The 26880-nt window shown below is 40.8% G+C and overlaps 1 protein-coding gene across 19 annotated transcripts in view; it reads right to left on the bottom strand.

Moving 5' to 3' along the window:
• Positions 1-26880, bottom strand: part of KALRN (kalirin RhoGEF kinase) — a 496146-nt gene that overhangs the window by 168624 nt on the left and 300642 nt on the right. For all 19 annotated transcript variants that reach the window (XM_072040793.1, XM_072040795.1, XM_072040794.1 and 16 more), the window contains 3 exons: positions 21621-21790; positions 15504-15678; positions 3319-3514 (listed from right to left, as the gene is read on the bottom strand). In XM_072040793.1, coding sequence (XP_071896894.1) covers positions 3319-3514; positions 15504-15678; positions 21621-21790 — 541 coding nt within the window. The remainder of the gene's footprint in view (positions 1-3318; positions 3515-15503; positions 15679-21620; positions 21791-26880) is intronic.

Genomic DNA, 26880 nt, shown 5'->3' with positions numbered 1-26880 from the left:
TTCAGGCTAGGCTTAGAGAAATTGCTTCTAACACATAAAAAGCTAGCTCTGTAAACCTTGAGTGACACCTGACCGTGGTGCTTGTAGATATTAACAATGCAAATGGACATTAATAACAAAATAAATGTGTGTAGTCAATTAATCAGCTATCAGAGTGTAGCTGCTTTTAGTACCTAGAAGCAGATTGACTGAGGGACATATGATAATGAATATGACATGAACGTGCCATCACTGCCACTTGGGCTGAGGTTTTAAACCACCTATGAACTGTGATTCTAAACTCTCAGAAATCTCCAAGCTGCCTCTTTTGGAAACACCAGGCCTTTTAATTTATCAAGATAGACACCCAAAAATCAATATCCATTTTTGAGAATTTTTGCACACAGATCCTCTTTAATCAGGGGATACTTTGATGTATAGAGCTGCAATCAAACTGGAAAAACAGAATATAGACTCATTGAAATAAGAACTGATGGGTCATTAAGAAGTCCAGTCTTTCTGAGAATACTGTTACAATATTCTCTAATGCAAACCTCTTTCCTGAAGGACACTGGTATTAGTCAGACAGGAAGACAATTTGAAAGTACTGCAAAATTTCAGAAAACACGACTTGACTTCCAGATCTTACATATTCCCTAACAAAAACAAACATTTATTTGAGTTTCAAAAGAGTTTTTTAACATTCAAAGAGTTATAATTCTCATTGTGAAAAACAGGCTAATCTAAAGCAGGCTCATCCACAAGTGCTGGACTAGTGGAAGAAAACATGGGACATCACTCTGTGCTGTATGGCATTTTGGAAATAGTGAACTTGCACATATGTGGCACATACACGGATGCCCTGTATATCTGCATGGATTCTGACATGGTCCATTGCAGGATAGCTGGATTTACTGTACCCACACCACAGTGTTCATAGAGAATTCCAGGTACTCCACAGCCTGAGAATCACTGCTCCAAATCTGCATGAGATGTGCAAAAAATCATGGGCACATGTCTAAAACCTTTGTGTACCTGCACAAGGTTTCTAAGTGAAAAAGGCGTCATGCACGCATGGAAAAAAACCTGGATGTAATTTTATCTGACAGACTTACTAGCTTAAGGACCTCCAAGACAAACTCCAGAATGATCAAAATTGAATCTGGTTCCTGTGTGACATGTTAAAATGAATAAAGCTGAAAGAGAACTACATGGAAGGGAAGAAACCTCAGGCAATTAAGAGTGCCTGATTAGGTGGAATGTCCCTGAAAAATCACCATTTTTTTTTTTTTTGTTTTAACTTCTATGGCTATAGCTGAGTTTTGATTGTAGCAGTGGTGACACTGTACAATGGGAAGCAGCAATAGAAGTTGATTTCCCAGAACCCCCACAAGTTCACAGCTCTGACAGTAAGAACAATCATCCCTTAACTTCTGCACTGAGTGACTGTGATATAGGATTTAGCAAGACGGAGTAAAATTAAATGAATTTTTTATGGACTATAGCTTTCCTTTATTAAAATAAGAAACAGTAGGGTCCCAGGAGCAATCTCTCTCCCTTATTTTGCCATTCTCCCATCATTTAGCATTCTGCACAAGGCAGACATGACCATTACCTTTGATTAACTACAGTTACTGTGCATCCCCATGAGGCTTCCATTTCCTTGCCTTTGGGAGCAATGGATTTTTATCAGGTAGGCTTTATAGAAAGAGATCTTAGATAATCTTATAAAAACATTTTAAAAGTCACTTCATTTAGCTGTTGATCTTTTGTCTGCAATCAAAAAAAAAAAAAAAAAAAAAAAGCAGTCCCTGAGACTCCTGACTGTTCTCTGTTCTGGATCATATTCTGTACCTCCCACAGATTCCTACTCGTATTTAGATGCTTCCAAGATGTAAAAAAAAAAAAAAAAGCATACTAATTGATGTATTAGGACTAATTTGCTACCCCAGAAAGCAAGGGTGCTGAAGCACAGGGCCAGACACAGTGTGGGCAGATCTCCTACAAGCTTACACACATGGTTCACACAATGCACCGGCTTGTCTAGTTCACAACATACTCTTGTAGCAATCTTTAAGCCTCTGTTGAGTGCAGCCTGCCAAATCAGGCTGAATACTGCCAGATTTATTTTTTTTTTTAAAGGTGGGTGCCTAAGGGTAAAGTGTTTGCCAAAGAATAAAATCATAAAAATCTTTTTTTATGTTGAAAGTGCATATGGGGAGGGAAAGAACAGGAATCACTCTTGCTTTGCACTCTTTCCAGACATTCAAGAAGGTTAAAACACTTTGCAAGTAACATTCACTTCTGGGCTTTATGCAGTGATTAATTTGAATGACAACACTCTTTTTTCCAAATGCAGAATGCAAGGACACAAAAATCCTGATTCATAGGATGTCTTGGAAACAGGATCTTACTGCTGAGAAGCAGAGTATAAGTACCAGACAGACTCCCAATCAACATGAATCAAGTCTGTCACTTAAAAGCACATGCCAAAGGTTTTTTGCATCCAACTAGTTATCTTTAACTTTCAAGTGCACATTGAAAAGGAAAATTCCAGTACCGTTTATCATATTGCCTTTTTATACACAAAATAATTCCAATTGGAGCTGGCTGGAAACAAGAATTCAATTCCATGGTACATTTCAAGGCTCTCATATTTGGATTATTTTCCAGAGGGCTTCTGGATAACTAGCTCCTCTCTCCCCCCACCTCTCTCTGTCCCTCGGGCATGTCTGCACCCAGAAACATGGCACAGGGAAGGGATACTCAAGCGTGAGGAGAACGGAGTTAGCACATCTGGTCAGCTTGCCTCCGGATAAAATCTAGTTGCAGAAAGGTTTACAAGCTTAGGAGTCTAGAGCAGCTAGAATTTATCCAGACCTGAGGTCAGACTGGCCAGCTCAAGTATTCATAACTCATGACTACCTGCAGTGCTTGTTCTGGAGCTGGTACAAGGACAAGTGTCCTTACCTGTGTAATGTGTCTTGCCCTCTCCTCTCCCTCCATGTTGGAACTGACAACAAACTCCATCCTGCAGTTGTAAAAGTTTCCAAATGGAACTTGAAAGTCAGCTTTACTTTCACACCGAGTTTTGGTTTCAAAGAAACAGCAATTTCTGACATATAATCCTGAATTCAAAAATTCCCCAAACTTATGGAACAGTTCTGGGTGTGGAGAGACAGCTATAGGCCAGAGTGGCTCATGTTAAAAGTTGATGTATTTTGCATGTAGTGGGGTACTTTTGTCTGATATACAGGATTTTTTTTTTTTTTTTGTGTGTGTGTGTGTTTGGGGTGGTTCTTTTGTTTCTTCTCATATAAAACAATTTTTTCTGCTGACCTGAAGCCTGGACCTCCATGATGTATTGGTGTAAATCTTGCCCTTGTTGGATGACTTCAAAGGTCATGTTGTTCATGGCCAATTTCCGCTCAGTGTGACGCTGCAGACGTTGTTCAGCCAGAGTGAGGTCTTCAGTATTGAAATCATTCATTTGTCTCAGCAGATCTTCATTCCAGGCATCTAACTCTGCTGTAACCTTCATGGGCAGAAGATAAGACGCTGTAAGCACTCAAGATCAATGAAAAATCTTACTTTCAAACTGTGTATGGATCACTGAAATACTTCACATTTTGACTGTGATCCAGAAACCCCCCAAACCATTGCCTCAATACACTCTAGATTCTGTCCATTTAATGGTCACAGTGAACATTTTACTTAGGTAAGGATCCATGGAAAGATGATCAGTCCAGCAAGAAATCTGACAACTTCTTTTTCCCTTCCACATTCTGCTGTAAGAAAAGGCTCACTGTATTCACATGGGTGGTAGAGATAGTGCTTATGACTAAATTCAAATTTAAATTAAGAAATAATGCTGTCAGAATTGCAAAAAAATATTTGACACCTGTGATTACATAATCCCCAAATTGCCTGAATATTTCTAAAAACTTCTTGTAGCACACTATGTGTTACATACTACAGATGGGAATATTTTTTATTATTATTGTTTATTCTTTTTCTTCATAGAATTTAAATTATAGGATGCTTCCATTAAGCTCTAAAACAGGGATAAATAATACATTTGCAGAATATATTATAATATTATGTTGTTATAAATTATATAAGTTACATATTAATATAATGCATTGATGCATTGTGAACAGTATCTATGTGTTGTTCACAGAAAATGCATCATGACACCTAACATTTTATTATGAAATTGGTGAGTTAGCCCCCACAGCATTGACTGCAGTTGTCTCAGTCTGTGCTTTCAGGGACTTTGTCTTTTTAAGGGTCTTTCTGCTAGCTGGAGTGGGAACAGGCCCTGTATAAACTTCCTTCTGTGAATCTCAAAGATTTCATACTGGGGAATGAATATAAATAATAATCCCAGGGCAGTAGTCACAGACTGATAGAGTTCAAGAAGCATTTGGACAATGCTTTCAGACATTGGGTCTGATTTTTGGGTGGTCCTGTGCAGACCCAGGAGTCGGAACTTGATGATCCTTGTCAGTCCCTTCCAACTCGGGATCTTCTATAGTTCTATGAACACATTTTTACAGATGGTGAAAGCACAGCGCAGACACATCACACTCGAGGGCTGGGTGAATCACCAGTAGCATCACAGGCAGGACCCAGTTCTTGCCAAAGACCAATGTTACCTGCCAATAGCTCATGGGAACAGTCAAAATCTTCTGTTGCTCTCTCTGCTTCCTAATTGAAACAGGCAGACTGATGATTCTAGCAGTCCATTTACTATATCTTCTGTGTTTTACATTTTAGCTCACAAGTAGCCAACCAATATCAAAGTCCTGCTCTGGTTTTGCCTGTACAACGAATGCAAGCTTTAACTCCACTCAAACAGCCCAGCCTCCCTTCAAACTCGACTCTGCTACATTGTGCTAGCGACAATGAACTAGGGAAGTGGGACAAGGGGAATGGGAATTAAATCACACACATAGGCTAGTACTGTGCAGCATATAATTGTTTAAAGTATTTCAGAACTATTAAATATATGCCTGAATTCACATTCATTGGTCAGCTCTTCATAGCTAGAGCCAAGAGAGCTAAAAATAGGTATCTAAATTCACACTTGAGCATGTTATCATGTAGTGAGAGTTTCTCTGTTTCTCACTAAAAGCACTCTTCAGTGCCTGTGTGCAGTGAGATGTTTAGCTTCCCAAGTAGCCAGGATTCAAAATTTTCCACTTGGTTTTCCTTTCCAGAAAGCATAACATTAAATCCAACACAGGCACTAGAAGGGAACCCAAAAGGACCGGCTTTCAGCCCCTCTCACATTAGTATAGATGGGAGCTTTGCATTAGATGGGAAAACAGAAGCACAATTTCTAGGCTCTTGTTTGAGAGAAGCAAAAAAACAGATTTACTCAACCGAGAACCTGGGATCTCAGCTGCAGGGTGGAAGGCAGAGTGTGAACATTCCGAGGAGCTTCTATTTTTCTTCAGCTTTTTCCAGCACCCATTTCACTCAATTACCTTTAAATAACAACTATCTCTACAGTCTCTTTGGCCCCATTCCTGATTCCAGCAGCCTCTGATTCATTTATATGTTTTAGCTGGGGTCCCTGGACTGTGGAGGCTTCTTGGCAGATTTAACAGCTATGGAGGAATGGTTGGAGTAGATGCTGGAGAAGGGTTTTACTAGATACATTTACTTTAGAGAAAGATCCTTGGCTAACAGCAATCAGAACTGAGGTAGCCTTGACCTTGTTTTAAAGTAAAAAATGGAACGAATTTAGAGTAAGCACAGGTTCCTACAGTCATGACAATAACACAGTTCAATGCAAAGCTCCTTCTGCTTGTAGGATTTAGTAGTGATATAAACAAACCAAAGGATTTTTTATTTTATTTTAATGAGGTATTAAAAATATTGTCTGTTCAAATTCATTGCACTGAGCGTAAGGCTGCTAAAACAATCACTTGAAATTTTGCAGGGGCTTGCAAAGTACTTCCCAATTCCCTGCAAGCATTCCCATGTATATGCACTCAGGAAGATGTCTAAAAGCATTTGTAAGTGACTGCAATACAAAACATTAAAACAGTCAAGGAACATGTTACAATAGTTTGCTCTTGCAGCCATGCTACAATATGGGGATTCTGATCAATCTCCTTCCATCCTGCTTATGTCTCTGGACATCATCTCCAGAACAGGAAAATACAAATCTTTTGGAGGGTTGGACTGCCAGGGAAGTCAAGGATGGACTTATGAGTGAATCAACAGATAGTCCCACATCTTCAAGTAGGCTGGGATCCAGCACTACTACACGAGTGCCTGGCTAAGCCTCTCCACTGTGATGCCATTTCTCTTAGCAACTTTTCCATTTGCAGGAGAAGGGACCCTGAGCACCACTGATTTTATCATTAAATCCACAACAATTTCCACTCATGCACAGGAAAAGGGCTGTTCCTGACTGCACCGGCTTTTGTCCCTGAGCATCCAAGACAGGTGAACGGCAGAGAGGCATCTATAGGCACTCAGGAGAGGGATTGCCTCCTGGGCAACCCGTGCTCCTGATGCTCACATCAGCAGCCATCTTTCACCAGGCTCCTAGCACAGAAGGAGCTCCACGTGGATATCTACATGTCCTGCTATCCACTGCAAGGCACTGAGGGATTCATGCTCCGTTATCCACATTCCCTGTTTCAAATCACTGGTTGCAGGTGGAGGAAAGGAGGCAGGGCAGGCAGGACACAAGCTGGTAAACTCCTCAGGCTGCAAGGGCAGACCGGGGGCTCCATGTCATATTGTCAGGGCCATGAGCTGGAGCTGTGTCTGTGCCTGTGAGGCTCTGGATGGTCAGTCAGGTCCAGCAAGGCTCCTTAGTTCAGCCACAGGCAGTGGGGAAGAGGAACAAAGGAGGGGAGCTGTCTCCGAGTGGGAGCTGAGGAAGCAGTGCTAATTATCCCATGTGCTGGGTTAGGGGAGGAGAGGAAGGAGTCAGACACAGCGAGAGGTGGAACATCACCAAGCTCCTCCAGCGACGTGTGTGCACAGGAAGGTTGGGTACGTTGCTCTGAGTAACTGAGACAAGCAGATGGCTAGAAGGGAATCTAAAGCGCACGGAGGCAAAGAAGCAATAGCAGAGCTGTGATAACAACCCAGGTTTCCTGAGTCCCAATCTGGTGCCCTATCCCAGAGACTGTGCTGCTTGGCATATCTCGTTAAGACACTTCCTTTTCTGTCTGTACAGCCAATGCCTCAAAATCCCAGCAGTTTCTGTATTTCAAACTGGACCGTTTGGAAATGGTCCCAGAGTCTGAGTGCCTAGCTAGATTGACTTGGGTATAGGGAAAATTTATTTTTCTTTAGAAAGAGGCTGTAATTAGGCAGCTCTGTTAACTACAGATGTATATTTTTCAAGCCTAAAAAAGGACCTTGGATGCTTTCACAGAATAGGTCAGACATTGACATCTATGGTGAAACTTGGGACTACACAAGATGAAACTACTTGAACTGTGTGTGGCAAGAGCCAATTACACTGAGCCTATGTCAGGGACTGTCTCATAACAGGGACTGCCTCATAACTTCTCTTGAACTGTGGTAAGAGCCAATTACACTGAGCCTATGTCAGGGACTGTCTCATAAATGAGGCTCACTTGGCCATGAACTTGTTTAATTCCCTTTTGACCGAGAAGAATGGCTGATTAGAGTTTGTTCTGTTCATCTATTGGATTTTCGGTGGGAAGAACTGATAGCACTTCTTATGTTTATTCATTTTCCTTCACAGTGTTTGTGATTCTAAATAGACCTTAGCATCCTTCACATGCCCTGAAAGAAGAAGAGTGCTGCCACAAGAGAAGCCCTGAGCTCTGCTTTGTTCTGCTGTGGCATGAGAGAGAAATTGTACCAAAGCAGGAGGGTCATGAGAGCAGCAACAGTGGCAGCGCACAGGCCTGCAATAGCAAAAGTGGCAGGCACCCCAAAGTACTCACACTGCTCAGAGGAAAGCTAGATGCATACCTCACTGTCAGCCACTCTCCAGCTGACTCTGGAAGGAGCCACACTCCTTTTCCTTGCAGGTCATATAAGGTTGGTGGCCAAGAAACAGGTCCAAAGCAATAAAAGGAGGTCAAATGACCCCAGAGTGTAAACGAGAGAGAAAGACACAACAAAGCTAGAAACAGATTCTCCTGCTGTCATGATAATGGGAGAAGAAATGATGCAGGTAGAGAACCCAAGCTAGCATTAAATGAGCTACCTGAGATATCCACATGACAGCAGCAGGGACAGCCCAGAAGTTCACTTCAGCACGTGACCAAACACTGGGTTTGTGCTGAACTCCACTATCACAAGACCATAACAGATATACAGAGTACATCAGCCAGGTCTGTGTTTTGTGCAGACACAGCAACCACAGTCTAGACCACATAGTTTTTAGGCAGGCATCCTACTAAAGCAGCAACTTAATATACCCAAATTCCTATTGCTGCAAAACTGCTGCTTTTGCTGCTTCCTGGATTTACCATGTTGCAACGCCAGCAGATAACAAGACTGTGGGGAGAGAAACATGTTCATCTTCAACCCTGGAGAGAGAGAGGAGAGGCACAGAGAGGTAGTGGGCAGGTCAAAAGTAACAGCACTAATAACAACAGAAACAGTCCTGCCATCTCACTCCTGTAGTGCAGTTGTTTGCGGATTAGGCCAAAGAGCCTATTCAAGCTAAAGCAGCTGCTGCACAGGCAATTGTATATCTGCAATGGTTTCATATCTAAATCCTATCTGTTTTTTGATGCCACTGCTGAAATTTTCTATAAAATGGTGCTGCTGATCCTTGAACGCTGCTTGGTTGGCCCAAATTCAGTGTTTGACACCTAGAGTCTTCTTGTTTAACGCCAGCCAGAAAAAAATGTATGTTTGCCAATTGAAGAAGGTGGAAAGGAAAATGAAGAATCAAGCAAGAGAAAATAAATGTTATATGGTGAATGAATCATATAGGAGCTGATATTTTGAAGTATGGGCTAGGGAATGGGCATATGAGGAGGAGGAAAAAGAAAGTTCTACCCTGGGAGCAGCCACTATCAACAAAAAGAGAGTGGGCTTGTGAGAGGGATCTGGAAAAGAGTAAAGACAATTGGGAAGAACAAGCAAATGTAGGAGGTAGGTTGCAAGAGAAAGGATGGTGGAGGTAGGAGGAGGAGCAAAGGTGAGGAGTGTGGGTAGAGTACAGGGATGAGGCAGGATGGGAAGAATAGTCATGCAGGCACAGGGCAGAGCTCAGAATCAAGGAAAGGGAGTATCTACCTCTCTTCAAGAATATGAAGAGAGAGGGGGTGGATGAGATGGGAGGTCAGATGTGATCTAGGGACGAATAAAAAAAAAAAAGGAGATCATTCTGACTCCTGGATGCTAAGGGAATGTCTATGAGTGAAGAAATAAAGGGATTATAACAGGGTAGGGGAAACCGGATCTCCAGGGTACATACTTTTATTATTATTTGTATTTTTTAACCAGATGTGCCAGGGGCAGCAGCACTCAGCTCTGGTTTGGAATTCAGAGGACGCTGGAAGAGCAGAAGACTGGACGTGACCCTATAAGCGGATCTATGAGCAGGCTAAAACTGCAGGTATATGGTCGGAGATGTAGGTAGGAAAGGGTGAATGAAACTGTCACTTCTACAAACCACGCATGCAGAAAGTTTGCCGTTCCTTCTTCTCAGGTCTTGGTTTGGACTGATGTTGTGCAGTGTGACAATGCTGTCACCCATTCCTTTTGACATGTGGCAGAGAAACAATACTGGCTTAGTAGGGACCTGAGCTATTGAAATGTGAAAAGGCTGTCACAGTGATGATTCCGCTCCAGTGCCTCTGGCTCCTGAGTCCCAAAAATATCAAGAGAAACAATAGAATTGAACTCTAAAGACAAGGTACCCAAGAGAGACTCATGCCTTGCTTTCCTTAAAATGAAGCGATGTGCAGTTTGAAACCCATGCATGTGAAAAAGAAAAAAAAACAAAACACAACCAAACAACAAAACAAACAACAACAACAAACACCTACGTATGGGGCATTATAAGATTCCAGCAACTCTTATTTCTTATAAAGAAGCTCACATCTGAGTGTCAGCTATAAGTCAGTGAGGGGCTATAAAGCATCTTGTAAGTCCAAGCAGGCAGCTATTTCACTTGAAAGATCCTGCTAATGTTATAAACCTGGAATGGGAAACTCAAGTAAGCTGTAAATAACAGTGAATCAAACTACTGTCTGCAAGCTGGCTTCTGCTCCCTTCTACAGGAATGGGTGGGAAGAGCCAAAAGAATCAGCAAATGAAATCAAGGCTGAACGATTTAATTAGCAAGTGAAATGGAAAATTGGATAACCAGCAGGTGAAGATTTTAGTGATTGTGGTACTTTTTGAAAGATAACAGTATACAAGATGCAATTTATATTGTACAGCAGGGACCCCATAATCCCTTCCAGGACTATGTCTTTGCATAGAAAGCACCCTGCTCTAAGACTACAGTGGACTGGCTTTGCCTAGCACTGCACAGAACCACGTGTATTGCAGGAAACAACAACACACACACTGTACAAAAGACATAAAGAAAACATATGCAGAAAGATGCGGTCTATGCTCTGGGTGGTATTCATTGTGGTAGGGGTTGCAATTCAGAGCATTTTACCATTCATTTCTTATGCAATTACCCTGCATTTTACTAAATATTAACATCCACCCAAATAATGGTTAATAAGCCTTTAAGTGACTATTTTTGAAGCACAAGTCAAAGAATACTTGACAGATTTTAGTGAAGCTATATCTCTGGGATACTACTATGTTTCATATATATAATGTGCTCAGTGTGGTGCCAGCACTGCCGCTGATGCCTGCCAGCTATTGTCCCCAGGGTCTTATACCCTACTTCCTCATAGTGGATCAACTACTCCATTCGCATTGCATGAAATCTCCTGAGTTACTTGGTTGGCTGCATGAACTCAGTCATAGCATGCATCACACAGAAAGCCCCACCATATAATCCTAATGATCCCATCTTGTCTTGGAATGTGCAACGACTTGGTAAAGGTATAAAACATATCAGGCATCAAAGTTAGACACGTTTCCTAAATAAAGAATGGGTTGTCACTTTATGGTTTTAAAACCTAAGGCAGAAAAATCTCCCACTGGGATAGCTAGGCTCTCTCATATTTCTGTTATGCTGGTTTCCAGGTGTCGTCATCGCTTGGATTTCATACTTTACCCCAAGAACCTACAGTGTAAATATCAGTCAATATAATGAGATTAAGGCAAAAAAATAAAAGGCAGCACATGCTATGTGCCTCTGGGTTCACATCCAAATTCATATCTGCCAAACCTGCCTTGACTCAAATACAACACAAAAGCTGCCTAGGCAACTCACAAGTCCTTAGAAGTCCTAAACGAAGACAGCTGCTCTGCCCTACCGACAAAAAAGGCAGGTGGCTTCTCTTTACATAAAATACTCTTCCTGAAGACAAAATGAGACAATAGTTGGCAGATTCCACTGAAGCACAGAGAAGGTTAATGATGCCTAAATAGATGGAAGTGAGTGTTGCTCATGAAGTACCATTAATTCTGAAGTTTGTCTGGACTCCAAACCTCTGTCGGGAGGAAAAGATCATAGAAAAGTCCAAAAACCACAACAGCTATGAAGTGGATGGGTACAGTGCAAGTCCAGAAAGAAGTGCCAGAGGAAAGGGTTACGTGGTCCATGGCATGGACTTCAATATCTGGGAAGAACAGTAAAACATGAAAGTTTCCAAAAAACAAATTGCAGTCAGACACTTTCTAAATATATATATAAAAAAAAAAAAGGTCAAATAGTCCATGACCATTTGTGAGCTTGAAAAGTTCCCTAATACGTTCAGTTTGCAGTATCAATTAGAAAAGGGAGAGAGAGGTTAGTAGGGAAAGGCAATGAAAGAAAACATGTTTGGTACCAAAACTGGATGGAAAGAGACTACACAGGATGCAACTATTCTCTGAGATTGAGTTCTAATATGAAACCTTCCCCAAAACTTTTGGGAGGAGATGGGCTCCCACAGTTGCATATCTGGCTTTCATTAAAGAGAGGCAAGTTTTTCTTCTGAGCAGTTCCCAGGGAAGGATCCTCATCACATGGGCTTCCTAGGAACTCAAGAACCTGGCAACTAAGGCTGAGAGCACAGACACCCATAGGAAAAGTGGGAAGCACAACGCTTAACAAGACAGAAGCAGCAAAGAGAACGAGAGCATTCAGATTTGGGAGATGGAGACAAAAAAATGAGATGGCTGGAACAGAAAAACCAGGCCACTGTTTTGCTATCAGACCAAGATCTGCTGGCTAATTTTTGGAAATCCAGTAAAACTTCCATTTGGAAACCCATGTCAATCAAGTGCTTTTGTTGTGAAAGCACAGGTGCCTTACAACCCATGTACCAAATTGCTCTGCACAGAGCAGCTTCAGGGTTCTCAAGGAAACTTCTGCCTGTGCAACCTGGTCCCCTTGCAGCAAACCCGCCCTAGCAGCACTGCCCTTGCACGCTGCCAGCCAGCTCTTCTTGCTCGCTTCCTTCTCTGGGGAGGTAATGTGCATGATGTTCTTAGACAAGGAGGCTGGAAGATCCTGTGTCAACCTCTAACTTCCTCAGCTGCTCTACTTAAAACAGGATGCTGATGACTGAGATTTCCAGCATGCTGAGAAGAGCTTCTGCTACAACAGCACTGTGCCTTGGGCACACTTTTGTAGGTGATTTGCAGGAAGGAGAGAGATTTAACATGGATGCAGCAGGTAGAGGGGTTGTGTTAGGGATATGTTCAACATGGAACCGCTCTTTGGACAGATGGAAGGGGGCTTATCTAGGCGAGAGGAGGAGAAATTCATTTGAGAATCATACTAGTACACATTGGTTCCCTGTTCTTAATCTACGCTGGATCTGGGCTATTATGGAAAATTACAACCTAAATACATTACCAGCCATAGCCCAAGCTACTCATCTTTAGTTAAAAAAAAAAAGAAAAGATATTTAATTTCTCAGTTTAAATTTCATCATCTTTTTCCCTTACAAGCTTAGAATAGCTAACCATCAGAAATACTACATGCTTTTCAATTATGGGGATGAAAACATCTTTTTCCTTCTTAAAATGGTGTGAGATAATTGTGTTAATGTTGATAAGTTTCCTACTGACTTGTAATCTTTATTATACGGCTGAGGCAACTGACTGCAATCTAGTTTCTAAAGATCATTATTGTGTCACTTTGAGCTAATTCAGCTGTTGTTTGAAATGCACAGCATAAATTTGTCATTTAATATAGTGTTTCAAATTACTTTTCTTTTTATTAATCAGACTTTTTTTCTTGTTTGAGCGCTAAATGTACTTATAAAATTTAAGATACTGACATGGATATGATAACTTTTACTCTGTGTTCAGTTATAAATTAAATGTAGTAATTATTTTAAAATAAAAATATTTTCCCCTGAAAGAGAGAGCTTTCTAAATAAAAATCATCTGCCCATAAACTCCCTATGAAATGTGTTCTCATATTTCCTTGTAATGTTAATCCTGCAGAGGGAATTCAGATGTTCTGATGATAAAAAAGTAGCAAATCTATACTGACAACTAAGTGATGATTTTCTTTAAAGTCCTTTCTAGCTAATCTGATTTGAGAAGACTGAAGTACATTTCCAATTTTAAATATCTTAATGTATCACAGACAGTCTAAATGTTATCTCTGAATACACCGAAGTAGGATTCATGCTGAAACAAAACAGAGGGATCCACACAGCATTCCCATCTCGGGCACAACATACAGAGTGGGCCAGGACAAGCCACATCATTTGATGCCTCAGTTGCCCCATCAATAAAGCAATCTATAATGGTAAAGGTCTTTGTGATCTTTGGTTGGGTGACAATGTAAAAAGGAAAAGAATTTGAAAACAGAGGTTTGGTTTTTAACCTGCCTGGAATTTGCAGTGAAATACAGACAGGCTGAGATCTTAATGAATGACCCAAACAGGTTCAAAATATACTGCCAACAGATATATTTGGGTGTCCAGAAGCACATACTATTATTCATGTTTTGCTTCATTTTTGAAAACACAGGTGCCATTTATAGGTAGGTACACGTATATTTATTCACCTATAATTCCTATCTTTAGAGTCCAAGCCTTAATTACTCACCGTTCACCACACCATGGTATCAAAACATCTTCCATTTAAGTACAGCAGATAGTACAGTTGCAGGCTCCTGAGCTGGGAATGTAGCAGTCTTAGGGCAGCACTGCTCACACAGCAATGCTATCCAATGTGAAGTGTACATATTTATACATATACGCACATACTCACAGGGAATACTGCCTCCCAGTATCAGGAAGCCTGTATGTAACTGGTGAGTAAAACAATGTTAATTAATCTAATTTACATTAATAACAAGCATAGTAGAACAGCCTTCAGTACAATACCTAACTTACCAGTCACAACAAGAAAGCTCAGATACTCCTCACTGATTTCTATCTCTTGCATCCAATTGAAAAACATATACAAACCCCTGTTCCTAGCCTTTCATTCCACTGTAATTCATCATGCCATGTTTCAAAACACACACAAACTGTAACCCAGCATACTAAAGCTCCCAATTAATTACCAGTACCCACCTTGAGATTGCTGATAGATTTTCAAATGATATCAGGAATATCTCATCATAAAACACTTAAAGTGCTGCATGACCTGAACAAGGACCAGTGGGATATAGTAGGAGGAACACATCCCAGGAAGGACATGTGTGCTGACACTTGGCTTTCATGGATTTTGCGTGCAAGTTAATTTACATGTTGTTCTTTTTGCACCATGTCCTATCAGAATTACAGCAAGCAGTTAATGAGATTGCCTAGTCTCTTTAAAGTTACTCTGTCCAAGAATACCTCAATTATTAATGCTTTGATGAGTTTTCCTTCCAGTGCTTTTGATTTCAAAATAGCAGTAAAAAAAGGCAAACTGAAAGACCTTTTTAAACAGGCACATAAAAATTACTTAAAAGCTTCTTCTACTATTCCCCCCTTCCCCCAGTAAATAAATAATAATAATAAAAAATTCCACTGTGATGCTCAAAGCCCAGCTTTTAATTATCCTCTCCCTTCATAGATTTTTTTTTTTCTCAGAGGTTTAAAGATGATCACACATCTGTTTGCATGCATCGATGTTTGTATTGGAAGAGGCAAACCTCACTGCCAAGTGATGGAGAACTTGCAAACCCTGACTAGTGCCAATAAAGCACTGTAACAGTGCTTTACACCTTACACAGCTTCTCCCTGGAGCAGGCAGATTCTCAGCATACAGCCAGCTGAGCAAACATGAAGCTATTTCACTGCATTTAAGCAGTACATCCTAAAGCATATTTTTACCTTCAAGATGCCAAATTTAAAATGTGGTTTTATCACTCTTTCCCGCTGGACAGCTGAGCGCAGTCAAGCAGCTGGGAGTGTTTCCTAACACAGTACCTTTACACACACCCCTTTCCCCCTGCTCTACCTTCCTCAGGTCGTGCAGCCAGCTCTTACCTCGATGGTGTACTGTTCAAAAATCCGGAGCTGAAGAAAAATATCTAGCTTAATCTTCCTCTCATGGAAGAGCTCTTCCATCTGTACCTGGGCCTCGTCAAGCTGCTGAAGTACAGATTCGATGTGGCTGATGGAGCTATTGTGTGGAGTCTTATTGTTGGAAACAGCGGAGTCCCTGTGGCAAGGCAGAGAGCATGGTTAAAGCTGAGCTTCAAGGCAGGCAAAAGAGCAAGAACTACACGTTTGTGATTCTGCGTGCTGCTGAGAAGCAAGCCCAAGCACAAAGGGCTGAGGGAAGGTGTGTGCAGCACTCATCGCTGCTACTCGCTGAAATCCTGCGGCTCCTGAGCTCGGCACCAAGTTTGAACAAGGGGATCATCCTTTCTTGTGCCGTGACACTGTGACCTTACATGCTTGTGAGGGGTTAGAGGGGCAGAGAGGGGAGAGAATGGCACATCAATCTCAATAGCTCTCTTAAGGAGTCTGGCTGGCAATCCTGGCCAGTCCTGCACAGTGACCTGCTCCAGCCTCTGCTCACACTGCCCAGGGGCACCAAGCTCAGAGCTGCTATTTAGCCACCTTATTATTTAGCCACCTGGGCCTTTACAAGTTAATTTTGAGCATTTGCTCTAGTATAGATTAACTGAATCAGAATTACCAGCATTTTTGACTAGGGACAGGGATGCTTTGATTTCCTCTGCATTTCTTAGTAACGCAACAGTCTCAGAACACAGTGCAAAACCTCCACTGAATGAAAACACCTTTCAAACATTGTAAGATGGTGTCATCCACTTGTCCTTTCACCAGAGTAAGTGAAATGAGATGTTCCTGGGAGGGGTCAGGCACTGCTCCATCTGTGCTCCCCATATACAGGGAACAGAAGGGAGCAAACCCTTTAACTGGTCTGGGTACCAAGGGGAAGTTTGCTGTACCTGAAATAGATCTTAGCACAGACATAGGAGAGTCCTGACAGTTTCTTTGCTATTTGTGCTCTTTCATATATTAATGAGCAGTCTGTTATGTCTTCAGTAAATTTAAGTGTACGTTTTATAGATAAAGGGCCTTTTCAGGCACAATGAGCTGAAACTTACTCTTGAATGTACCATGGAACGTCCCCTGACATTAACAAGCACCAGAAAGTAAAGTCTGAAGCCATAATTAAATGCTTGGCTTTGGTACTTCAGCAAAAACAAGATTTAGATGCAGTGATTTTCTCTGTCCAACCTGCTTAAAGTCATGTGTTAGCAGCTGCATTGTTTGGGTATTTAAAGCAAAACAACTGAAAGCCCTATCAGACACCCTGCGCAGTGTAACCAGATGGCATGGGTAAACCAGCAGGTTTTACCATCAGTATTTCCTATCAACCTCTAGTTCTGCTTTGGAGAAGGTGGTGGTGGTGGCAGCACAATCACAAATTCAATGGCATACACTGGACTACTGGTTTATCGAACTCCCACGTGTGCAGGGAACTGGCTGACAAAATCGGAGGACAAGAACAATGTCAGGTAACACTGCCAGGTCACCACATTGTCCCACAGGGACCAAACGCAGCTGGGAGCCCTTCTTCTGACCAGCTAACCTGGGCTGCCAAGTAAATGTGTCCATGGAGTCTTCCCACTGAGGAACAGTGCTAGTGTTTCCAATTTTTTAGGTTTCTATTTCCTTTTTCTGTGTTGAATTTTCCTTCCATAAACATCTAGCAAAGTATAGGTAGTTTTCTGTGGAATTTGTCTGAAATGTTTGTACTTTGCTCTTTGCACATTATCATCACGTAGGGTCAGATCAAAACAACACACAGTCAACTTAAATGTTAATTGAACACTGTCAGCAAGTGTAATTGAGGTAAAAAGTACAACCTTTTACAGACGTTTTAAATTGAAACTAGGCACTGACACAGTCATTTTAGGCAAGTTTAAAACACACCTTTGAGGTTCCAAGGCAACAAAAACCATGTTACTCTGATTTCATTATATGTCTTGAAAGAAAAAAACCACATTTTCCTGAACATATGAAGACTAAGAATACAGTTAAAAATACAGAATACTATTAAGTGCTTAGTAACTTGCTCTGTGAATGTGTTTCTCTGCTTTTCCCTCAAATATTTTCTGTTTGACACAATGAAGAGATGATTCTGTTCAACAATCATCTGAATCCTGATGAATGCTGGAATGAGATGATCCACCATTATTCTGAGCATATACTACCAACTTCCTTTGCCAATAAGAAAATATTACACCAATATTACTCTCTTCAGCTGGCAGTTTCTGCCCCATTCTGTAAATCTTGCGTTTTTCACCTTCTTGGTGACTACAGGGTCTCTCTTTGCCTAGACATTAGCTGTACAGAGAAAGGATGAACGAAGATATAACAAGGTGAGATTTGAAACCACAGCTTAATGTGACGCCACATTCAGCCAAGTTCTGCTTCCTTCAGTCAGCACCTGTCTTCTATAAAAGGACAAGAAATAAGTCTTCATTCAAATGCAGGATTATTACTATTCATATATTATCTAAATGACTGAATGAATTATTCAAGAGTGGTAGATCTCACATGGGATCTAAAGGCACATTTGGTTTTAGAAATTCCTTTTCATTAAATATTTCACTCTTCAAATCAAGCCACACTTGCATTTCAGTGGCTGATGCAATCTAAACATTTAGCTGTAGTAATGTTATTTTTTCATAGTCTCCTCAGATGAGGCCTTCAGATCACTATATAGGCTGTTTTGGGAAAGATCTCTATCTGGAAAAAGAAATTTCTGAGACTGGATGCTTCTACCACTAGATTTCTTGTTTGTCAGATGATGAGAAATTCTGGGTAAAAATTCATAAAAGATTCCTAGTATTCTTTGAAAGGACATGAATCAGAGTTTACAATGCAGGGAAATTACTGAAAAAAATACAAAATAGACTTTGGGGAACGTATAATAAGGCTTTGTTCACTGCTGTTGAGCTTGCTTAGAATGAACGTTGTACTCCTGAAATCACTTTAAGCACCTGAACTGGTTGAATGCTTAGTGAAACTTACTGATTATCAAAAGCTCATATGTTGAACTACTGCAAAAAAAAAAAAAAGAAAAAAGCAAGATTCATGACTCTAACTGCCTTATTTTTGGCCCTAACATTCCTGCTCTTTCACATCGGAGCAAGTCATTGTTTTGACTTCCACAGATGTGCAAAAATATTGCCCCCAGTAGTGCTCCTGGAAACGCAGTTCAAAAGATCTCCTTTGTGTTGATTGCAGGGAACAATGCTCACCTCAGGACAATACTGATAACAAAGACTGAAAAAGAAGTGGTTTCAGTGCTAGCCATGATATGTACAATGTTTTAAGCCAGGCCTGTTGTGTTCCTGATGGGCATGGTCTCCTGATTCAAAGCGTCACTAAAGGCTCCGATGATCTTCTGTGAAGTGTGTTCCCAGGCATGGTACTTCACTGGTTTGGACAGCTGAGATTTTCCTGTGCTAGCTGAAGGAGACAGTGTGCTATTACACAAACGGTCTTCTCTAAATGAATATCTGTGCTCTCAGAGATAAGGACAAGAAACGGAAACTTTTTCAAGGCCCCATTAGTTTTATTCATTTTAACATGTTTGGTAAGAGCAGTGTATTTCATTTTCTTCAGCGTTGTAGCACTTACAGTCTTCAGCCATTCTTCACAGCAGGTACTAGGTGACCCACACTGTGAAATGCAATGCTGTGTTAAGGAAAGATTGCAGCAATTCCATTTTTTCCTCCATTCCTTTATCTCTGTATTCTTTACTTTTGTCAGCAGCCACAAAAGATGTTCAAGTGTGCACACACACACAGGTGGTTTCACGGTTTTCTTATGCAGTTCTTCACTTTTTGAAAGAGTCCAGGATCACATTACAGGCTTTGCAGTTGGCCATAGCTCAAAACTGATACTGGAATCAGAGGTCATCGTGACAGTTCAGCTCTGCAAATCACTGTGTGTGCTCAGGGTTGCTTTATTTCAGACAACAGTTGTGTGCTTCTCTCTGTGTTTGGCCTTAACTTCACCAGAAGTAGGGGATTACTTCACATAAAGATGCTCACCCTATACCACCTTGCTCACTGCCCAGAACACAAGCCAGATCCCCAAACATGATTTCTTGGTTAAATACAACTGTCTCAAAACCTGTCTTGGCATTTCACAAATGTTTAAGTGTGACACCAGTCCTAAAAAAAGTCTCAAACCTGAGGCCACCATTTAAAAACTGACAAAGCTTACATTAAAAAAAGCTGAACTCCCACATTTCCAGTTCACTTCTTTGCCAGCATGACCTTGTAGCCACTCCAAGAAACTTTCTCCAATAACTGCTATTCATACTGATGCTCTGCTGACTTCTCTGCTCCAAATATTGCCCTGGCCTCTGTACAACTCCACATTCTGCCTTCCTGCTGACTCAGGTGTAGGCAAAAACCTTTAGGCCAATCCCACAGCCTGCACCAGCACTACTTCTAGTAGTCCACCTGGTGGCCTTATACAAGGCCCCTTCCAGGGTCTTCTCTCTCTTTGGGTGTTCCTGATGGTATACCAACAGGTGGGGTAGCAAGAAAAAAATGTTTTAGTAAAAAATTTCACCATCTTTCTCATGGTCTCATAGATATCCCCCTAAACTTAGCAAAATGTTTCTTTGCACAAAGGGAAACTGCCATGCAGACCTTTGGCTGACCTGGTAGGGGCAGCCATATGCATGTTCTCACCTATAGCCCCCTCCATCTGGCAGCACACTAACCAAGCAAAGCATGTTTCCTTCCTAATTATCAGCAAAAATGCATGGATGGATGGAGCCTAGCTGTGATCCCTTCTTCCCAACTCTGGTCTTAGCAAACAATACCACTTGGGTTCCATGTTCTCCATGATGCAGGTAAGCCTCATTCACCAAGAAGAGGCATTTATACAGTCTGTCTCTCCTTGTGGCTGCCTAAAACTGAATGACAATCAAAACGTAGAAAAGACTTTCAAATCTATTTTTCTTTTTTTTTTTTTTCCCCCCCCCATACCAGTGGAGAAGACTCCACATCCAGGGTGATAAGAGAAAGTATAGAGGAAAGCTCAGCATGTGGCTGTAGTAGAAGACCTAGAACCCTGCAGGGTTCTACCAGGGTGCTTCACTACTACCTTGCAATAGGCACCTTTGGCTCTTCCTATGCAAGAACTGAAGGCATCAGACTCAAAAATCTCAGGTTGGGGAGGAAAACATAAGACCTGTACCACTTGGATATTACACATGTAGAAAGAATATTAACACTATATACAGGCAGATGAGGGGAATATGTAACAATATAAATAAAAATAAATAAAGAAATATCTCAAGAACAAGGGACTCAATGGTCTTGGTTTTGAACTCAGTAACATCTCTAGAAGGCAGGAAAAATCCACTGCTGTCAATGACATTAAAGGTATAGAAAATTGCTGTAAGTAAAAACAAGTGAGAAAGCTCTCAGAACTAAAACTCTGGGGTAAGCTTACTGTGTGCTCTGCAGATATTAGTTGTTACACTTACAGACTGAGGAAGAAAAAAAATAAAAATCCAAACACCCAACTTCTCTGAGCCAGTCACTTTGTGTATTTCAAATCAGATAAAATGAATTTTAATTCATAATGCAAATAGAGTTGGCAGCACAGAACCCTTCTTGACAGTAAGAATAAACCCCTCGTGGACAAAGATAAATAGAAGGGTGCTGCATGCAAAATAAAAGAGCAAAGATTGTTAGACATGCATGTTTTACTATGAGGAATACACTTCTTTTACACCAGGAGTAACCACATAAATCACAAGGCCTCAGCTCACAACCGTTTAACAATCTTCTATAAATACCAACTAAAAATATTCACCTGAAACGCATTTGTTTCAATTCACTTCACTGTGCCTATAAATAATCTCCCTGTCAAACAGCAACCCATGCTGATCCACAGACTACTCTAATCAGTCCACATAAATCACTCATTGCAATTTCAATATATTACTCAAAGAAACTGAAGAATAATAAATAAGCAAGGAATGAATAAACTCTCCCCATTAATCCTAAACTTACACTTCCCCATTTATGCACACCCAAACCACAGCAAAGACCAGATTTCTCAACACCTGTCCTCCAGGTGGATGCTTACCTGAGCTGTTGGATTAGATCTTCCCCTTCTTTAATAACATTGAGGGTTGCATCCAAGGTGGCTGTTTGCTGCTGCTGAAACTGCTTGATGAGCTCCTGAACCGCATCCACGGAGTCAGCACAGACATCCTCTAAGAGCTCCTTCTGCAGATCTTCCATCCATGTCCACAGCTGGGAAGGAGGGGAGGGAAATATAAATCAGAGAGGGATTGAGATTTAACCCTTTTGCTCTCTAATTCCAGATCAGAAAGCATTAACTAGGGCTGCATATTTCACAGGAAAACTGACCTGAAGTTTTTAAAGACAAAAAGACACTGGTTATTCAATACTGGTTGATGCAATCCCATTTTAAGCTACAAAGTAAAATAAATATAGTATCAGATAATATTTTTTTCCAAAACTAATGTGTGTTTCAGTCTAATATATGACAACAACTAGCCTAATGATATTCTTCCTATTAATTCTTTAACACAAGTAATGAATTACAATGTCTTATAGCTGTGATAACCTAGCCCTTTCAGGAGCCGTGTGCCATCAGCTCCTATTAATTTCACATGCTGCTGAAGCCTGTTGCAGGACTGAGACCTAAAATATTTGTTATGTGTGTATAGTACTGACTGAAGTATAGCTGTAGTTGCTCAGCTATGCCTTCCCAGGCAGAAGGTTTTGTGTTCTGCTTTCTCTCTCTCTCCCTTTTTTTTTTTTTTTTTCTCCCCTAAATGTACCTCAGCCTTTTGGAAATCCCAGAAATAGGAAACAGCAATCTCACCAATCTATCTCACACAGATCCATTCATTCTAAACAGTCCTGACTACCAATTTCAAAACAACAACAACAACAAAATCATTTGAGTAAGTGCTCAGATGAGAATTTCCAGCCAGCTGTTCAGCAGATATCTGGACAGTGGCAGCAAGCCCCAGCCTCTCCTGGCTGTAAAGCCTCAGAGCGAACAGAGGTTTCCCCTTTAAGCTTTCTCTGAAAAGTGAGTGTAAAATTGCACCAACCGAGCAGGCAATCTGCCAGCAAATCCTAATGACTCCGCCAGAGAGACTATTTTCTGTGCCATGCCTGCCCCATTAACCCACATTCTGCTGGTCTATCCCACGAGGTAGCAGGATGCACCACGCCGCACCACTGCCCTGGGGAATGTCAAAGGATGCTGCGCTGCCAGCCCAGGGAGCTGCAAAGCAATTTGTCTCACAGGGAGCTGGAGGTACACGTGAAGCAGATGACAGACGCTGTGTGGGGGCGGCAAGAGAGCTGGTAAAAACGTCTCTGTTCAGAACGAGACGCACTGGATCCCCATCCTACAGGATTTCTTCTGCAATTGTGAATTCTGCCTGTCCTTGTACAGCGAGAGGAACAGAGAGATGCTCCAAGTGCCAGCTGATAGAGCTTTTCACAGTTAGGGTCCAAACCTAAGGCTGCCACCCTAACCTAAAACAAAACAATACAAACCAGAACCTGTCCCAGCATGTATGGTGATATCAGAGAAGAAAAAGCCCAGTTCCCTATGCCCTATCCTCACCTCTGCTACTGACTCCTTGCTTGATAGGCTACAAGCCACTCATACATTTTAAAATCTCTGCTTAATTTGAAGGCTTTTCATTAAGCTTTTCAGAGTCAGCTTTGAATATTTAGGGTGAACCCTTCTGTTTATTCATAAGTAGCATAATCATAATTCCTACTCTACTACTGGCCTAAAATGGAATGTGTCTGCTCCATTTATTTATATATTTTCACTTTCACAGAGGAAAGACATGATATAAAAAGGCAAATATTAATACAAGAAAAATATAATTAAGTAGTTAGCCTCATAATATAGAAGAAATAATGAGAACATATTTAAAGAAGCAAGCAGAGAGCTTTTCCATTTGTGGCCTGAGTTCCGGGTGCTGAACTCTGAGAAGTCGCTGTAAAGGAAAATGTGTTTGTGCCTTTATCTATGAGTCACATTCAGAATCATCCTGGTTTTGAGCTGATCCCTGCTCCCGCTGAAACAGCAGGGACAGCTGGACTATAACAGGCAAGGACCATTTGGGGGGAAATATTATTTTCTCTGCTTATCAGATCTTCAAGTCACAGAGCACTTTGTAAATATAGAAGAGAAAAATGGCCATGCATTCTTCTGTTTTGAATTGGGAAAGACAGTATATTTTTAATTTCTTGCTGCTTTTTGTCTTTTATTTTTTTTTCCACTTAAGATAACAAAAAAAAGCTCAGGGAATTTCGTTTACTAAAATGAAAGTGAAATAAATAACTTGCTTTGTTGGTAGCAATCTTCCATTTTCCTGAAATTATCACATTAGAAAGGGCAGGGAATAAAATTTCCAACCCCCCCACTGGAACTTCAGAGGAAACTCCATTTTCAAAAGTGTCTCCAGAACCAATCTGTCAGCAGCAGCCAAAAGGATTTGGACTTTTAACATCCTACATCATGTTCTACCTCAAAGCATTTTTGAAATACTTAATAAACTGCACTGTACTCACCTAGAACAGAAACACTTGTGAATTTCAGAGAACACTCAGATATATGAACTCACATTAACTTCAGATGTTCCCATAAATGACCTCTGATTGTAAGGATTTGCATAATAAAAGCTATCAGAATCTAGGTCATCCTTGACTCAGAGGCCTCTAATCCTTTAGACTCCACCAATCCCTGGGAAATCCTAATACAAAGAATCAGTCAATATTAATAAGATTAGGAAGATCTTTCAGGAACAATTTACAATAGGAACCAGGTTCAAAAACCTCCTACGTTATGTGCTACAACTGATGGCACCTGAAATAAATTACCACCAAGCCCCATTTGTGAATGCCACAGAAATGAGAAGACGAACTCCATGTCACCACAGCACCAAAGTCAGAGTTAATCGTGAAACAGAAATCACATCCTGGCTTGTTTGTGTTTGTCACAACTCAGAAAATCAGTCCCTATTAAGGCTTGATGTTTAATTCTAATGCAACTATTCAACTACTTTTAAAAATCCTCACTATTAAAACGCGAAATCATCAGACACTTTGTGCATTTCCTAATTCAAGCTGTGACACTCTCTTAAACAGCTAGCTAGCTCAGACTGAATGCACACTTTCAATTTTTTGTTGAAATTTGATATATCACACAGGCCAGCTTTTATGTCATATTTGCAGAATCCAACTCTTTTTTATTCTTTACATGAACAGCATTTGTGAGCACCTGTCCCATTCCCATACATGTTCCAAACTACTGCTAATCTATCACTGATCCGTAAAGGAGGTGTGTGTGTGTGGGGGTAGCTGCAGACATTACAAATACCAGCACAGTATCTACACATCCAGCTGCAGTGACTCTGACTGTTTACCAGTGATGCACATGTTTAGAATACATTCTCTCTACATGGTATTGCTTAAAACATTCTAATCCAAATATATAAAATCCTGCAAAATAATGAAGAAAAACACAAAAATATTGTTTTTCAAATTGATCTGTGCTTTGGTACAGTTAACTGGATGTGGAAAGACTGATGCATTAGTGGCAAAACCTGAATTAATTCTATCAGAAAGAGCCAGCCGCAAATCAAACTCAAGGAAACTAAGTCTACAAGCTTTATAAGTGTTGATTGCGCTGAAGTCTAAAGCAAATATCTAGCCCTAAAATGATCATGCTGCTCCATAGAGGCTCCAGAATTGAGACTTTATTTACCAAGGTAACCATGGCTTTCAACAAGAAAAACACTTCTCTTCTTATTACTAGGCCAGTGGAAAAGAAGAATGAAAGCCACCTCTTCTGGGGGAGCATCTGGCACCTCTCTAATGCACTGTAACAACTTCTCTGTCTTTCTTGGCTATAAAACACAGGCAGTTTCTCTCCATCCAGGAGACAATACTGCTCTCTATTCTCAGCTATTTTATCTGATGCAATACTCTTCATTTTACTCAAGTACTTAATGAGACCACTTACTGGAGGTTTGAAGGACATCTGTGCCTGTCACCTAGAAATTAATGCTTCTGACTTAGAGCAAGGGACCACTTTAAAAAAAATAATCTGAAACCTAGAGAGATTGCTGAGAAAATCTTGCCTTCATGTTTGGAATAAATATTAAACATCCAGTGTTTGTACACTGCGATGTGCAAATGTCACTGATGAGTTTTAACCCCCGCCTCCAAAATATTTTAAAAACACTGAGTAATGAGACCAGGGAAAAGCAAAGAAACAGTCAGTTCAATCCATGAGAACAACCACTGTACATTTTTTCATTCAAAACAAGGGTGTTAATGGAAACAAGCAACTTTCCAGGGTATATCATCTACTCCTTTACAGCGTCAGCAAAGTGCCATGTGTTGCAGTGAATGCCACAAGAGGATTTTCGTTCCAACTCAATAAAGTGAATGTCCATCATAGAAACCAAGGCTAAAGCAGAACTGAGAAGAATTCAGTGAAATATGGAGGTCCTCTTTTCCCACCTGACTTGCATTGCACACAGAAGTGTGCCGAGAACCAAGAGCATGCTGAGAAAAATAAAACAGATTTGTTCCAAAGAGAGATGTCCATCCATGCAATTTCCCCCTCCTAAACCAGGCTTATACAAACCCGTTCTGAGCAGTAAAACATCTAGCTATTTTACCATCCACAGAAGGAGGTCCCATAAAGCCTAGGAGGTGAGATAGATTTGGGAAACAGATTCTGTTTCAGGTTAATTTATGGCAGGACTTCAGCATGTGCATATGTTCATGTACCTGTTGTGAATCTGTTTTCACTGTGTGGCCTTTATAATTTTTTTTTTCTTCCTTGATTTCTCTCCACCAACATGGTGAAGAAAACAAAACTTCTCAGCATAACTAATTTCCAACAGCCATTGTTCGTTCGCACTTAGAATGCATCCAGGGCTGTTTAAATTGAAGGAAGTGATGGTTATAAATTAAGAGCATACTTCAACAACACTTTCTAAAGTCACAAAGGCATATTCAAGGTCTGATGGAAATGTCAATGGAAACACATCAAACAATGTATGTAATGATGGGCTGTAATGTGACCGCATGCCACCAGTGAAGTGTCACATGATGACAGCATACCTAATAAAATGTGACAAGATAGGATATGACCAGACACTACATGTGACGAAATGCCACAATATGCGACTTCCATGGTAAGATGCAGCTGGTGAGACACCCTGCTGCAAGATGTAATGTCAAATATTACCAAACTGGTTGGGAAGAAATGGTGAGTGGAAAAAAAGGGAACGTTCTGTGATAAAAAAAATAAAAATCTGATCTCTTCC

Source organism: Anas platyrhynchos, chromosome 7 (assembly GCF_047663525.1).
Source record: "Anas platyrhynchos isolate ZD024472 breed Pekin duck chromosome 7, IASCAAS_PekinDuck_T2T, whole genome shotgun sequence".
Classification (NCBI taxonomy): domain Eukaryota; kingdom Metazoa; phylum Chordata; class Aves; order Anseriformes; family Anatidae; genus Anas; species Anas platyrhynchos.
This window is presented reverse-complemented; position numbering and strand designations above follow the sequence as displayed.